General features: G+C 43.5%; 1 protein-coding gene across 1 annotated transcript in view; it reads left to right on the plus strand.

Moving 5' to 3' along the window:
- The window catches only part of LOC126253474 (tripeptidyl-peptidase 2), a 310,223-nt gene that overhangs the window by 19,366 nt on the left and 273,025 nt on the right, over positions 1-17,832 (plus strand). The window contains exon 2 of the mRNA XM_049954832.1: positions 13,032-13,160. Coding sequence (XP_049810789.1) covers positions 13,032-13,160 — 129 coding nt within the window. The remainder of the gene's footprint in view (positions 1-13,031; positions 13,161-17,832) is intronic.

The following is a 17,832-nucleotide window of genomic DNA, read 5'->3' on the forward strand; positions in this document are numbered from 1 at the left end:
GGCTGTGTGCATTAGTAATTCAGGATAAATGTCTGCTACAGAAATGTCTGCATTTGTGTTCTCCAGTGTTATTTATAGCTCAGTCAGTTTAAATGGAACGATTAACTCTTAATCTGAAATAAAAGTCCTCTTCATGGACAACAGATTGCGTGCTTCATTATCCCTGCTGAGGAGAAAAATATTTTAGTGCCGATCTCATTTCATGGCACGGCTTGAAGATCTTACATCATTTGGTACAACTGCCGATTACTAAACTAGATCCCAGAATGGTTCTGTGATAAGGCGGACATATTTTTTGCTTTGTTTTACTGTCACATGATTGTTATCTGCTACTAATACTAGTCTTCTTTCTTTTAATTTTTGTGTGTTGCCTTCTTGCAAAAATACTTCCTACCAGTCTACTTCCAACAGGTTCGCTGAACTTTGCTTTCTTCTACACCACCACACTAAATCCTGTTGCATGTTGTGGAATGTAACAGCAGGAATATGGATTGTTTGTTCCTACTTGTCACGTTATGTCTTTTGCAACATCATTACTGAATGAGGTAGTGTGGTCAAGTCAGGACTCGTGCAAATTTTACATTCCTGTCCATAATGATTAAGGTGTCCTGCATATCCCTTAAAAAAAGAGCCACTGTCTTCTCTTTGCACTTACTGTCATTTTAAAAATTATGGTAATCTCCGTACCCTCCAGATGTAGCTCCTCATGGCACTAAAACAGAGTGAAAAATTTAATCCTCTCCAGCTTCACAAAACAGTTAATTACAAGAGCCTTCACTATTACCAGTGTTTCATGTGATGCCGTCCAACAGAACATACTTTATCGCTATCATTCACTCTACAGTATCACCAAAACACCCCATTGTTTTCTTTTAATTTATACAAATTAGATGTTATTTTGCTCACAAATGAGATTTATTCAGATGCAGAAACATTTAGATTAGAAGTCACTGGGCTGCCTACATAATTACTTATTTTATCATGGGAGAGAATTCCTTGTTCTAATTCTCAGGTTAAGATGAAATCAGTCTCACCAATCTCCAAATGGGACATAGTGCTCTCACATATGGCATTTTACTCTTGCAGAATGACCACTTTGTGGTGCTTGTAGCATGCAGATTAACAGTGTGCTTCATTTTAACGGAGTGCATCTTATATTCTAATGAGGTGGAAGCAGTAAATCTAAAATTTCAAATTACTACATGGCAAGTATGGCTTCCATTTCAGGAGTTTCTGTATTGTCTAAATTCCTAGGTTGGGAATTGTTGTTAACCCTGGAGTATCTGGATTATAATTATTTAATAAGTGATCAACAAGGTAATCTTTGTTGACAGTAGTTCACATTGCACCATATATAAACTGTCCAAAGTGTACACTATTGATCATTAGAGTAAGTGAAACTTCTATACTTTTTATCCTTACTTAGCTGTAAGTATTTTAGTAAGTCTGTTGAAGACCCAAATGTTGAGTTCTCTAAGTCTTATTAACAAACAATGGAAGGTTCGGGATAGAATAACAAAAATGTAGAAGAGACAGATTGCTACTCACCACATGGCGGGGATATTGAGTCACAGACAGGCACAATGAAAATGAACACCAGAAATATTTTCAGCTTTTGGATGAACTCCTTCAGAAGCAGAACTCTCACACATTCATGTAGTAAATCTCACACACATGACCAGTCACCAGGCACTAGGGCCTGACTGAGACCACATCTGATGTGTGCAGCAGTCAGGTGGGTAGTGGGGTTAAATAGGAGGCATGGAGTAAGATGATGGGGGAGGAATAGCTGGGTAGGAGTGAGGGAGAGACTAGTGCTGCTTGTCGGAGTGTGTAAGGACATGGTGAAGACAGGGAAGGGCTGCTATATGCTGCATTGGGAGGCTGTGCTGGAGGGGGAAAGGGAGAGGAGGGAAGTAGAGGAGGAGGATGAACTTTTACGAGCATTGATAGGGTTGGAGGCATGTGGGTACTGAAGTGGGAGCAGGGAAGGGCGCAGGCAGGACGACAGCAACTATTGAGTTTGAGGCCAGGGGCATTACAGGAGCAAACCAAATGTTGTAGGGAGAGTTTCTACCTGTGCCAACTCTAAAAAAGCTGGTGTTGGTGGGAAGAACCCGGATGGCACAGGCTGTGAATAAATGAAGTCCTTATAGTGAAGCAAATTGTGTTTCAGGCGATATGTTCAGCAGCTGGTGTCTCTTGGCCAGTGTGATGGTGGCCACGCATGTGGACGAACAGCATATTAGCATTCCTGCCCTCATAGGAAGCAGCACAGTAGTGTTGTTGAGTTTGTATATCACATGGCTACCTTCACAGCTGGCCCTGGATGTAATAGGAGCTGCCAGTGGCAGGACTGGAGTAGTTCATAGTGGGATGATGTAAGCGTCATGCCATGTATTGTCTGTCTGTCACCACAGCAGAGATACGTGATTGGGAACAGGGGGTGGTGTAGGGATAGACAAGGATATTGCATAGGTCGGTGGGTGGCAGAATGCCACTGTTGGAGGGGTGAGCAGGACATTTTGAATTTATGGCAGAATAAGAGAGAATAGTCACAGTTGCAGAGAATGTGATTAAGTTGTTCCAGTCCCGGGTGATACTGAATGATGAGATGTGGTCCTTTGTGGTTTGTCTAGGGGTGTAAGGGGGATGGTAGGTAACTGGTGTGAGAAGGCATGGAGTATCTGTTTGTGGACAAGGTTTGGAGGGTAATTGCAGTCTGTGAAGACCTTTGTGTGGCTGTTGGCATATTTGGAGAGAGACTGCTAATGACTACAGATGTGATGATCTCCAGGGGGCTAGGCTGTCTGGAAGTGATTCCTGGTGTGGAGTGGTTGATAGCTGTTGGAGTGGAGATACTGTTAGTTGGTGATAGATCTGATATGGATGGAGGTACTGATGTGTACATTCTTGAGGCTGAGGCTGGTATTGAGGATGTGCCTTGTTGGGCTGAGGAGAACTAGGTGAAGTGAACATGGGAGAAGTTGGTGAGGTTCTGCAGGAATGTGAGTAGGGTGTCTTCACCCTTGTTCCAGAGCATGAAGATGTCATTAACGAATCTTAAACAGTTGAAAGGATTGGGAGTCTGTGTGATCAGGAGGGATTCCTCTAAACTGTCCACGATTAGGTTCACAAGAACCGGTGCCATATGGGTGCCCATTGATGTACCGTGGATTTGATTGTAGGTAATTCCTTCAAAGGAGCAGTAATTATGGGTGTGGATGTAATTGGTCTTGGTGACAAGGAAGGAGGTTGTAGGTTTGTAGTCAGTTGGACATTGGGAAAGATAATGCTCAATTCCAGGAGGATTCCACCAGATATCAGATATGTCCATGCACAAACTCTGCCACAGTAACCCCATTCCAGAAATCCAGTGTGATCTACAGTCTCTCCTCCAATCCTTAGGTCCATCACAGAACCTCTCCCTTGAGTCTATATCCCTCCTCGCCCACACTATTTCCCACACTCCTGCCTTCTACATGTTTCCTGAATTTCGTAAATACAGCCACCTAGGACAACCCATTGCTTCTGGTTATGGTGCCTCCACAGAGAGAATCTCACCCCTTGTGGACCAACACATCTACATCCATACTCCGCAAGCCACCTGACGGTGTGTGGCGGAGGGTACCTTGAGTACCTCTATCGGTTCTCCCTTCTATTTCAGTCTCATATTGTTCATGGAAAGAACGATTTTCGGTATTCATGTGTGGGCTCTAATCTCTCTGATTTTATCCTCATGGTCTCTTCGCGAGATATACGTAGAAGGGAGCAATATACTGCTTGACTCCTCGGTGAAGGTATGTTCTTGAAACTCCAACAAAAGCCCGTACCGAGCTACTGAGCAGAGTCTTCCACTGGAGTTTATCTATCATCTCCGTAACGCTTTCGCGATTACTAAATGATCCTGTAACGAAGCGCGCTGCTCTCCGTTGGATCTTCTCTATCTCTTCTATCGACTCTATCTGGTACAGATCCCACACCGGTGAGCAGTATTCAAGCAGTGGGCGAACAAGTGTATTGTCACCTACCTCCTTTGGTTTCGGACTGCATTTCCTTATCATACTTCCAATGAATCAGTCTGGCATTTGCTTTACCGACGATTAATTTTGTGTGGTCATTCCTTTTTAAATCACTCCTAATGCCTACTTCCAGATAATTTATGGAATTAACTGCTTCCAGTTGCTGACCTGCTATATTTTAGCTAAATGATAAAGGATCTTTCTTTCTGTGTATTTGCAGCACATTATACTTGTCTACATTGAGATTCAATTGCCATTCCCTGCACCATGCGTCAATTCATTGTAGATCCTCCTGCATTTCAGTACAATTTTCCATTGTTACACCTCTCGATATATTACAGCATCATCACAAATAGCCTCACTGAACTTCCGATGTTATCCACAAGGTCATATATACACTCCTGGAAATTGAAATAAGAACACCGTGAATTCATTGTCCCAGGAAGGGGAAACTTTATTGACACATTCCTGGGGTCAGATACATCACATGATCACACTGACAGAACCACAGGCACATAGACACAGGCAACAGAGCATGCACAATGTCGGCACTAGTACAGTGTATATCCACCTTTCGCAGCAATGCAGGCTGCTATTCTCCCATGGAGACGATCGTAGAGATGCTGGATGTAGTCCTGTGGAACGGCTTGCCATGCCATTTCCACCTGGCGCCTCAGTTGGACCAGCGTTCGTGCTGGACGTGCAGACCGCGTGAGACGACGCTTCATCCAGTCCCAAACATGCTCAATGGGGGACAGATCCGGAGATCTTGCTGGCCAGGGTAGTTGACTTACACCTTCTAGAGCACGTTGGGTGGCACGGGATACATGCGGACGTGCATTGTCCTGTTGGAACAGCAAGTTCCCTTGCCGGTCTAGGAATGGTAGAACGATGGGTTCGATGACGGTTTGGATGTACCGTGCACTATTCAGTGTCCCCTCGACGATCACCAGTGGTGTACGGCCAGTGTAGGAGATCGCTCCCCACACCATGATGCCGGGTGTTGGCCCTGTGTGCCTCGGTCGTATGCAGTCCTGATTGTGGCGCTCACCTGCACGGCGCCAAACACGCATACGACCATCATTGGCACCAAGGCAGAAGCGACTCTCATCGCTGAAGACGACACGTCTCCATTCGTCCCTCCATTCACGCCTGTCGCGACACCACTGGAGGCGGGCTGCACGATGTTGGGGCGTGAGCGGAAGACGGCCTAACGGTGTGCGGGACCGTAGCCCAGCTTCATGGAGACGGTTGCGAATGGTCATCGCCGATACCCCAGGAGCAACAGTGTCCCTAATTTGCTGGGAAGTGGCGGTGCGGTCCCCTACGGCACTGCGTAGGATCCTACGGTCTTGGCGTGCATCCGTGCGTCGCTGCGGTCCGGTCCCAGGTCGACGGGCACGTGCACCTTCCGCCGACCACTGGCGACAACATCGATGTACTGTGGAGACCTCACGCCCCACGTGTTGAGCAATTCGGCGGTACGACCACCCGGCCTCCCGCATGCCCACTATACGCCCTCGCTCAAAGTCCGTCAACTGCACATACGGTTCACGTCCACGCTGTCGCGGCATGCTACCAGTGTTAAAGGCTGCGATGGAGCTCCGTATGCCACGGCAAACTGGCTCACACTGACGGCGGCGGTGCACAAATGCTGCGCAGCTAGCGCCATTCGACGGCCAACACCGCGGTTCCTGGTGTGTCCGCTGTGCTGTGCGTGTGATCATTGCTTGTACAGCCCTCTCGCAGTGTCCGGAGCAAGTATGGTGGGTCTGACACACCGGTGTCAATGTGTTCTTTTTTCCATTTCCAGGAGTGTATATATATATATATATATATATATATATATATATATATATAGTGAATAGCAACAGTTCTATGATACTCCCTTGCGGCACACCTGAATTCACTCTTACTTTGGAAGACTTCTCTCCATTGAGAATGACATGCTGTGTTCTGTTATCTTGGAACTCTTCAATCCAATCACACAATTGGTCTGATAGTCCATATACTCTTACTTCGTTCATTAAACGACTGTGGGGAACTGTATCAAATGCTTTGCGGAAGTCAAGAAACACGGCATCTACCTGGGAACCCGTGTATATGGCCCTCTGAGTCTCGTGGACAAATAGTGCATTCTGGGTTTCACACGATCGTCTTTTTCGAAACCCATGCTGATTCCTGCAGAGTAGATTTCTAGTATCCAGAAGAGTCACTATACTCGAACATAATATGTGCTCCAATATTCTACAAGTGATCGAAGTTAGAGATATAGGTCTACAGTTCTGCACACCTTCTGCCTATAACCCTTAACCTATCCTCCTGTCTAAAAGATGCCAACAATTTCCTCCATTGCTCTACACAGTTCCTGTTCTTTTGCAACACAGCAGCCTGCTCATCATAGTCAATGCCACCCCTGTCCAGACTTAAGACATGATGATGTCCACAGCTTTCTCGGAATTGAGCATTATCTTTCCCAATGTCCGACTGACTACAAACCTACAACCTCCTTCCTTGTCATCATAACAAATTATATCTACACTCATAATTACTGCTCTTTTAAAGGCATTACCTACAATCAAATCCATGGTACATCAGTGGACACCCACATGGCACCATTCTGTGTAAACCTATTCGTGGGCAGTCTAGAGGAATCCTTCCCAGCCATGCAGAATCCCAAACCCCTCATGTGGTTCATATTTATTAATGACATCTTCGTGCCCTGAAACAAGGGGGAAAACACGCTATTCACATTCCTCCAAAACCTCAACACCTTCTCTCCTGTTTGTTTCACCTGGTTCTCCTGAGCCCAACAAACCACCATCCTCAATATCAACCTCAGCCTCAAGGATGGATACACAAATACCTCTGTGCACATCAGACCTACCAACCACTAACAGTTCCTCCACCCCAACAGCTGTCAACCATTCCACACTAGTCCGTTCCAGACAGCCTAGCCACCCGGGGTCATCACATTGGCAATCATAAGCAGTCTCTCTCCAAATATACCAAGGGCCTCAGTGAGCCCTTTACAGACGGCAATTACCTCCAAACATTGTCCAGAAATAGATATACCATGCTTTGTCTCACCAGTCACTTACTGTCCCGCACAAACCCACAGTCAAAACACTAAGGAGCACTCCCCTTGCGACTCTTCATGCAATTGTTTTACCCGTGAAGTGTAGGTAGTCATAGATAGCTGCTAATCAAATAATGAATGTGTTCATTAACAGCAACAACCTTACAGCATTCATATACATAAGATTGTCCATTATGAGATCTTCTTTGCTTACTACTTCTCACCTTTCGACTGTGGTATATGCAGGGCTGGACCACATTTGTAGGTAGTAATGGTACTGTGTTCATTCAAACAGCATGTGGCTGCCACATCATCCAGGCTGCCAGCCTTACCACAACATGGTGTGTAAGTCACAGCAATGTCACTGCAGTCGTGGTTCCAAGTTACATCCCTGTGGTCTTTTGTCCATGTGGCACAGTGGATTTATCCTTCTGCAGGGACCTATTTAGGTCAGCGTTCCACTCTTTGAAAGCCAGTTATACTCAGGGCTATGGCAGACAGACAACCAGTCTCTGTTAAAAGTTCTGCAACAGACCCAGCCACACCTGCCGGAGTGGAGTTGTCCACCATGGTGTCTTGCTGCCCTCACTGTGAGCCATGTCCCCTGTTGCACTTCAGTCACGGCTGCCAAGGGCACAGCATTGCAGTGCTTGCATGTAACTGCCTACGAGCTGAACACATCATGGGACCTTGATGTTAAGACACCTTTCTGTTCAACCATAGACGCCTATGAGCTCCCAGCTTAGTAGGGCAGTGTTGTTATTAATCTTCCTTGCTCCTCAAGACAGTGCTGTTTTCAAGTTGTGTAGAAATTATTCTCAGAAGTTGTATTTATGAGGGTGGTTTGAAAAGTTCTCAGAATGGAATAGAAAAAAAGTACTGAAATCACTGAAACTTTTTTTTTTCTTCAATGTAGTCTCCTTGTAGATTAATGCACTTGGTCCACTGATGTTCTAGTGCCTTGATCCCATCTTGAAAAAGTTTCCTCCGGGCCTGCAAAATAGTTGTCAACTCTGGCTATCAATTCTTCGTTTGAAGTGAATATTCATCTACCAAGAAAAATTTTCGGTTTTGGGGAGAGATGGAAGTCTGATGGAGTCATATCAGGTGAATGACGGGTGTGGCAGCAATTCATACCTTAATTCATGTAAATTTGCCATGTCGATGGCACAAGTGTGCAGCCACGTTTTACCATTCGTGGCACCTATCTTGCAGATAATTTTTTCATTTCTAATTCTTCAGTTAAAATGTGATATACCCTTTCAGATGACATCTGTAAAGCGTGACCAATTTCACGCACTTTCAATTGGCGATCCTTCATGACCATTTTGTGCACTTTTGCAATGATTTCTGGAGTAGTAACACATCTTGGCTAACCACTGCATGGATCATCATCTAATCTCTCCTGACCAAATTTGAATTAATTTGTCCACTTGACAACAGTTGTAAATGGAGGAGCAGTGTCCCTTGGTGTATTCTGGAAATTGGCATGAATGTCCTTTGCTTTCATACCTTTCTTTACAAAGTATTTAATCACTGCTTGAATCTCGTTTACTTATTTTTTTTTTTTATTTCCTCCCATCTTTGCAAATCACTACACAGGAACAACAACAGAGCTCTCTTCCAACTGCACTGACATGGCACGTGTTTACAGGCAACGGTCCAATGAATGAATGACACATGAACAGCTCGTTGCGCTAGTGCTGACCTCTTGTGGTGATTCCATGAAATTTTCAAACCATCCTCATAGTTTCATTCTTGTAATAAATAGGTCTTATTTCAAAGGATGCATTTTAATACTGCTAGCCAACCATTTGTATAAAGGATGTTACACCAATGACTTGAAGTGAGTTATTGAGCAAGGTGATGCAGTAGTAAGGAGTTGGACTTGTATTCACAAGGGTGACAGTTCAAATTACCATCTAACCACCAGATTTAGGTTTTCTATTATTTCCTTAAATTGCTTAAGGTGACTGCCAGGTTGGTTCTTTTGAATGGGCATGGCAGATTTCCATCCCAACCCCTCCCCAGTCTGAGCTTGTGCAATGTCTCTGATGATCTCTCATAGGTAGGCCATTAAATACTGATTTTCCTTCCTTCCATATCTGTGCAACTTATCCATTCTTTGTCTTTTTTTCATATCGTTTGCTACTTGAAGTCTTCAAATATCTCAAAAACTTTGAGTTTCAGCAACCTTTATAAATTTGTATGCTTGTCTATCTATTGTATTTGTTTTGGCATTTGGTGGACTGCTGAATGTGATTTCTCTTCTTCTGGTAATGTGTTTTTATGCATTTAGTTTGAGCAAGAGGGGGGATTAGTGTTGTGAAGATGCTGTGTCCATGTAATAAAGGGCCTCATTCATTCCAAATAATTCACATGTGAAAAATATTATAAGAACAATGGTAATAGCATTTCATTCCATTTGCTGTTTTCTCATATATTTTTTGAAATTAATTTAGTAGCAAGTTCCTTTCACCATGAGACAATTGATAATTTGCTGATATGCCTAGTGTGTAAAGCTCACATAGTTATGTAGTTTATCTACATACTGGCAAACCCAGCAATGCTTTGCAGTTGCTGAATATGTATGGGAATTAGATATAAATCCCCCTCTATATCCCTTTTCTCCCCCCCCCCCCCCCCCCGCCATCCTTTGTCCATCTCCTCCTGCTCCATCCCCTGCACCCCTTCCCCAATATCTGTCCCTACACAGTGCTTATCCCACACTCTCTCCATCCATCTTCTCCTCCCTCATCTCTCTGTCCATATCCCCCTTCATCTTCTTCATCTCCATTTCCTCTCCCCTTATCTGTCCAGATACTCCTCTCTCCGATCTTTTTTTTTTGTTATTCCAAATGGAACCTTGATTGTGAATAGAAGTCAAAATGGTGAATGGGTAAATTGGTTACAATGGTTAGTACACAGGATATGAGAGAGGCATTTCCAGCACCTGGATCTGTGAGGATAGTAGTTTTATTGAAAGTATTCTGCATGGTTTTAATCTATGAACAGGTAGGATTATAAAACTATCCATAAGCACAAATTTCCTATTTTCTTTTAAAAACGACTGCAGTTTAGTAAAAAGTGTTCATTCTATGGTATGTCTATATCTGCAGGGATGTAGGCTGTGCATTGTGTGTCAGACGGTCAAGAAGGGATTCATGCAACTGAACCCTTAGATTGGTGTGAATTGAAACAAAACAATTTAAGATCATTAATTTATTGAAATTAAATAAATCTGAATTCGTTGTTTTTACAGTAATTTGTTGTGCTTTTAAGGCATTCAATGCAACACTTGGTGATGAACGATATTTTCTGTCTTTCCTTGTGGAGAGAAAATGAGTAGCACAGATGGCTTATTGACTCACCAGCATGCCATGTACAACTGCCCATGGAAAAAACATTTATTCAAGGTTTATTGCACACACTTCCAATGACTGGTGTTGTGATTTATTAATCATCATTGCGACTTAAAGGCAAATTGGAAACTGGGCATGCTTAAATTGAAACATCTAGTTGGTCAGACTCGGAACATCCTCGCCTTTGAACTTCCCTATGATTATTGTTGCTTTAGTAGTGTTGTTCATCAGCTTCTTAGCAACGAGTCTTTTTCCACTGCATAGTTCCATTTCATTCAGATTGCGTGGCATGATTATCACTAAGTCAACCTTGAGCTGCAAATTATGTGACGGCGTTCTTGGCAAATCGAATGAATACAGGAATTGAAATTGGTTAAATCCACTTCGTGCGAATCAGTAATGGAATTGATCGTATTAAATGAATGCAATTGGCGAACTTTGAATTTTCAACATCTTTATTTTTCACTGGCAAAGTAGCTTGTTCAGTCAACCAAACGTGACTCTCTCTCTCCCTTTTTTTTAAAAAAGCTCCAACTGAGGGAGTCAAACTCAACTGGATCTCTTGTTCCGGGGTCATAATGGATTGTACTTGAGAAATTCTCATTTGATTTGCCTCCAAACACTGAATACATTCTTAGTCCATCTCATTGACTCAACAATTGTGTAGTTGGCTTGCGTTGCGCTGGTGGCATTTTTTTACACGAACTGAAATCTATTGAATGTTTGCAACACACCAAATTACCACAAACTGACATCAGTTCAGTCTTTGCATCACACGAAAGATATGATCACCACCGAAAACGCACTGAATTATCACTTTCAGTTGTATTTTTGTTCTCAAAATATCAATATTCAATGCAAAATATGTTGTTGTTATGAAAATGTGACAGCAGAACTGTCAGACAGTGACATTTCTTTGAGATTTTCATACAAAAACACACTCCCCATTTCCGAATTTTCTGATGGATTTTTTTTATCATCTCAGGTGACTATATTTCATTCATGCAGCAAATATCTTTGCTTCGATCTAGGAGCTTTGGTTTTTAACCTAGCCTGCTTCTGAATTTGCAGCCTTATACAGCCTTGTTACTTGCTGCACTATTGCCGTTGTGTAAACTCCTCATTTACACTTCATGTTGATTGGATTCTACCATGAAGACAGATTGTGACAATTTCACCTTCTTTATTTCTTCATTTGTTGTCCTTGGTGTGAACGCACTGGCTGAAAAAATAGGGGGTGGAATTGCAGCACTGTCTACTGTAAATGATGTAGCAGACACATGCACATTTGTGTTTCACAGGTGTTTACTTTCACTTTTCACAGCCCCCCATATGCACATCAGTAATAGTTTCCAGGTGAACCTTCACATATTGCTACAATAGTTTACTATTGAACTAGTTTACTATTGAACTAGTTTACTATTGAACTAGTTTACTATTGAACTAGTTTACTATTGAACTAGTTTACTATTGAACTAGTTTACTATTGAACTAGTTTACTATTGAACTAGTTTACTATTGAACTAGTTTACTATTGAACTAGTTTACTATTGAACTAGTTTACTATTGAACTAGTTTACTATTGAACTAGTTTACTATTGAACTAGTTTACTATTGAACATCTACAAGCAGTAAAAACCTAACCATAAAGTTCACAGTTCTTGAAGAATAGAAAGGTACCTATGGAGCAGACACTGTCATTGTTTTTACACACGGCCTGATTGTGTAACACGTAGGCCTATTCCACAGTTAAGTTGAAGCATTGTTATTCTAACCAACAGAGGTTTCTTGTCTGAAACTCGGTCGTGGACTGACTGTTTCGGGACCAAAAATCAGGCCCTTATATATCCTCACAATAATAGGTACTGAAACTACACATTGTTCGAAGTTTAAATTACAGAAATTACTCGTTAAATTAACTGAATACATCGAAAAACTGGTTCTTTTTAACAGTTTCTTCTACTATGAGGGTTAAGCCAAATGATTTGTTTAAATCATGACATTAACAAATATAAGTACACATACAATACTTTTGTCAAAACTGTTCATTACTTTCGAATTAATTAAGGTCTGGCTTTGCTAACATGTTTTCAAATAGAGCCAAATAAATACTTAAAGAAGTCTAGTCTTCCAAATGTTTATAAGAATTTATATTTGTTTAAAAGTCAACAATAGAATTTAAGCTACAAAACAATTACTGATTTCACCCTATAATGAAAGATACTAATTAGGAATAGTCAAAATAAATTAGAAAATCAATTGCATCCATAAAACTGAGCACCAAATTAGATCTGGTGTTACATTGCTTAAAACTGTGGGCCAACCTTTCTCTTTTATAAATGCAGATTATAATCACATATGTTAATGATAATTAGTTAAAAAAAAACCAAATCAAGGAGGCAGAAGGCAAAACAAGAGGGGAAGTAAAAATATCCCAGCTTGCTTCATCACAAGACCTCTATTGATTTTATACCAATCAGCAGTGCAATAGAGAGAGATAAAATTCTGTGCATGGTGGTTCAAAAATTCACGCAGTAATGTCCTGATTTAATTTGTTTGCCATTGCAGGTGACTAGTGAAGGAAAGCCTAAAGTGATTGAACGCTATGACTGTAGTGGTGCTGGTGATGTTGACACTTCAGTTGTGGTACGTGCACAGGATGGCAAGATACAAGGCGTTACAGGCAGGCAGCTCAAGGTAAGGAAATATATTCTCAGTATGGTGCAATAATGGCAATTTTGGGATGGAAATAATAAACAAAAACTGAGGAAAGGCAATAAGTCATTAGCTCTTGAATGATTGGTTGCGCACGCGTGCACATGCACTTACACGCACACATATGTATATACATACAAGGTGGTCCATTGATAGTGGCCAAATATCTTACGAAATAAGCATCAAATGAAAAAAAAACTGCAAAGAACGAAACTCGTCTAGCTTGAAGGGGGAAACCAGATGGCGCTTTGGTTGGCCCACCAGATGGCACTGCCATAGGTCAAACGGATATCAACTGCATTGTTTTAAATAGGAACCCCCATTTTTTATTACATATTCGCGTAGTATGTAAAGAGATAGGAATGTTTTAGTTGGACCAATTTTTTTCGCTTTGTGATAGAGGGCACTGTAATAGTCACAAACGTGTAAGTATGTGGTATCATGTAACATTCCACCAGTGCGGATGGTATTTGCTTCGTGATACATTACTCGTGTTAAAATGGACCGTTTACCAACTGCGGAAAAGGTCAATATTGTTTTGATGTATGGCTATTGTGATCAAAATGCCCAACGGGTGTGTGCTATGTATGCTGTTAGGTATCCTGGACGACATCATCCAAGTGTTCGGACCGTTTGCCGGATACTTAAGTTATTTAAGGAAACAGGAAGTGTTCAGCCACATGTCAATCATCAACCACCACCTGCAACAAATGATCATGCCCAAGTAAGTGTTTTAGCTGTTGTCGCGGCTAATCCGCAGATCAGTAGCAGACAAATTGCGCGAGAATCTGGAATCTCAAAAACGTCTGTGTTGAGAATGCTACATCAACATCGATTGCACCCGTACCGTATTTCTATGCACCAGAAATTGTATGACGGTGACTTTGAACGTAGTGTACAGTTCTGCCACTGAGCACAAGAGAAATTATGGGACGATGACAGATTTTTTGCATGCATTCTATTTAGTGACGAAGCGCCATTCACTAAAAGCAGTAACGTAAACTGGCATAATATGCACCATTGGGCAACAGAAAATCCATGATGGCTGCGACAAGTGGAACATCAGCACCCTTGGTGGGTTAATGTATGGTGCGGCACTATGGGAGGAAGGATAATTGGCCCCCATTTTATCGATGGCAATCTAAATGGTGCAATGTATGCTGATTTCCTATGTAATGTTCTACCGATGTTACTACAAGATGTGTCACTGCATGACAGAATGGCGATGTACTTCCAACATGATGGATGTCCGGCACATAGCTTGCGTGCGGTTGAAGCGGTAGTAAATAGCGTATTTCATGACAGGTGGATTGGTCGTCGAAGCATACCGTGGTCCGAATGTTCACTGGATCTGACGTCCCCGGATTTCTTTCTGTGGGGAAAGTTGAAGGATATTTGCTATCATGGTCCACCGACAATGCCTGACAACATGCGTCAGCGCATTGTCAATGCATGTGCGAACATTATGGAAGGCGAACTACTCGCTGTTGAGAGGAATGTTCTTACACATATTGCCAAATGCATTGAGGTTGATGGACATCATTTTGAGCATTTATTTCATTAATGTGGTATTTACAGGTAATCACGCTGTAACAGCATGCGTTCTTAGAAATGGTAAGTTCACAAAGGTACATGTAGCACATTGGAACAACCAAAATAAAATGTTCAAACGTAACTATGTTCTGTATTTTAATTTAAAAAACCTACCTGTTACCAACTGTTGTCTAAAATTGTGAGCCATATGTTTGTGACTATCACAAAGCAAAAAAAGTATGCCATGAAGTTCATGCCCATGGCGTTCCCGGCAATGGCTATCCTGCCAGGTGGCCCTTGCTGTGGCTGGGTGGTACCTGTGGGGAAGGCCACTGGTCGGAGTGAGTGGCATCAGGGCGGGTGACACACCATGAAGCGTAGTACATCATCTCTTGCTGGTGGTCCGCTGCCGGCAGTCTCTAAGTGGGCAAAGTCTTACTTCAATGTGAAGAAATATGACCCCAAATCATTCCCCTCCCTGGCCACACCATGGGAGGAATGCCAGGCCAATGATGCCAGTGAAGCTTATTCGCCCTGTTACCTCCTATGTGTGAGAGTTGATGAGGAATCTTTTATGTCCCTGAAACCTCAGTATTTAGTGGAGCATTTGGAGGACAAGTTTGGGGAGGTGAAGGGCTTGTCCAAAATGCGCTCTGGGTCAGTCTTTTAAAAGCAACATCCTCTACCCAGTCATGGACATTACTCCCTTGTGACAAGTTGGGGGATGTTTCTGTTACCATCACACCCCATAAGAGCTTAAATATGGTCCAGGGTTTTGTATTCCACAGGGACCTTCTTTTGCAGTTTGACGATGAGCTGTGTGCCAATTTAAAGCGGCAAGGTGTTCATGTCATCTGGCACGTCTGTCGGGATCCGAGGGATAATCAGGTTGCCACGGGTGCCTTCATCTTGGCCTTTGAGGGTGACACATGCCCGAGAAAGTAAAGGTGATGGTCTACTGCTGTGACGTCAAGCCATATACCCCTCCCCCAATGCAGTGCTTTAAGTTCTGAAAGTTTGGCCATATTGTCTTCCCGCTGTACTTCCAGCGACAGATGTTGGGATTGTGAACGTCCATCACATCCCATGCCCCGCCTCCCATCTGTGTCAACTGCAGAGAACATAATTCACCTTGCTTACCAGACTGCAGGATTTTACAGAAAAAGAAAATCATGGAATGTAAGACCCTGGACCAACTGACCTACACTGAGGCTAAGAGAAAACGTGAGCGCCTACATCCTGTGGCTATGACGTCCTCTTACGCTGCCGCTACTAGAACAGTTGTTGCCCCATCAGTTCCACACATTCCTGCCCCTCTCAGAACCAGAAGACTACACCTGTCCACTTGAAGGTGGGGGGGCAGTTCCCTCCCTGCTGCTTCCACACCACCTACTTTGGGAGCAACACACCCCCAACCATCAGGGATACGAGTCCCCATCTCTGAGCCAGAGAAGCATAAGTCTTAGTCGGCTCCTCTCGCTAGGAAGGGGTCTCTTGGGTCACTCAATTCCCAGTTTCTGCTAGTGGGATAGATGACGCCCACCAGTGGCTGAAGAGCCCAAAAGCTGTTGGTCTTAGGGCTTCACGCTTGTCCTGTCCCGGAGACTGAATCAGTGAAGTCCTCCCAGCCAGGGAAACCCAAGGAACAGCGAGAGAAATCCAAAAAGAAGGTCCCCAAGACCAAGGGAATTGCAGTGGCACCCACACCATCGCTACCTACAAGCTCTGCGTCTACGGATGAGGTGGAGATTCTAGCATCCGCTGAGGACCTAGGTCTCACCAGACCCTCAGACACAATGGATATAGACTGCTCAGGCAAAAAGTCGGTGGCGGGAAGTGACCCTGAGGCGTAAACTGCCTCATTGCATGTTCCATGCCTTCCCAGTCTCACGATGACGTCATCGTCCAGTGGAATTGCGGCGGTTTTTTCCATTGCCTGGCTGAGCTATGGCAACTGTTAGGCTTCACACTTGCTTTCTGCATTGCCTTCCAGGAAAACTGGTTCCCAGCAATGCAGACCCGTGTCCCTTCAAACCCCTCTTGAAGCTGTGGCTGCCAGAATACGGACGACACAGGAAATAACTGCAATATGTATCTTCCTCCAGATGGTGCAGTATCTTTGAATGTATTAACTGCACTGATTGATCAACTCCATAAACCTTTCCTACTTTTGTGAGATTTTAATACCCATAACCCCTTATGGGGTGGCACTGTGCTTACTGGCCGAGACAGAGGTGTCGAAACTTTACTGTCTCAGTTCGAACTCTGCCTCTTAAATACTGGGGCTGCCACACATTTCAGTGTGGCTCATGGTAGCTGCTTGGCCATTGAGTTATCAATTTGCAGCCCAGGACATCTCCCATCTATCCACTGGAGACCACATGCGACCTGTGTGGTAGTGACCACTTCCCCCATCTTTCTGTCACTGCCCTGGCGTGGGGCCCACGGACGCCTGCCCAGATGGGCTTTAAACAAGGCGGACTGGGAAACTTTCACGTTAGCTGTCACTGTTGAATCTCCTCCATATGGTAACATTGATGTGATGATTGAGCTGGTGAATACAACAATTGTTTCTGTGGCAGAAAACATGATCCCTCGCTCTTTGGGGTGGCCCCCCCAGCGAAAGGCAGTCCCTCTGTGGTCGCCGTAAATCGCTGAAGTAATTAAGGAGCGTCAGCAAGCTCTATAGCGGCATATGCGGCACATACCAGACCCCAAAAGATGTTCCCGGCGTTAACATAAATGGCGTGTTATCTACTGGCACAAACGTGATTGCCGAGCACTTTGCTCGAGCGTCTGCATCGGAGAATTACCCTTCCTCCATTTGCACTCTCAAACGGTGGCTGGAAGGGAACATCCTCTCATTCACTACATGCAACAGCGAATGCTATAATGCCCCATTTACAGAGTGGGAGCTTATCAGTGCCCTTGCAGATTGCGCCGACACAGCTCCTGGGCCAGATTGGATCCGGTCAGAGATTGGATCCAGTCACATGATTAAACATCTCTCATCTGACAAGCGTCATCTCCTCATCATCTTCATCCAGATCTTCGCATACTCTGTGTAAAAAATCGAACTGGTATCCCATCATGTCCAGCGGCCTTTCCTGTTTTGAGCGAT

Source organism: Schistocerca nitens, chromosome 4 (genome assembly GCF_023898315.1).
Source record: "Schistocerca nitens isolate TAMUIC-IGC-003100 chromosome 4, iqSchNite1.1, whole genome shotgun sequence".
Lineage (NCBI taxonomy): Eukaryota > Metazoa > Arthropoda > Insecta > Orthoptera > Acrididae > Schistocerca > Schistocerca nitens.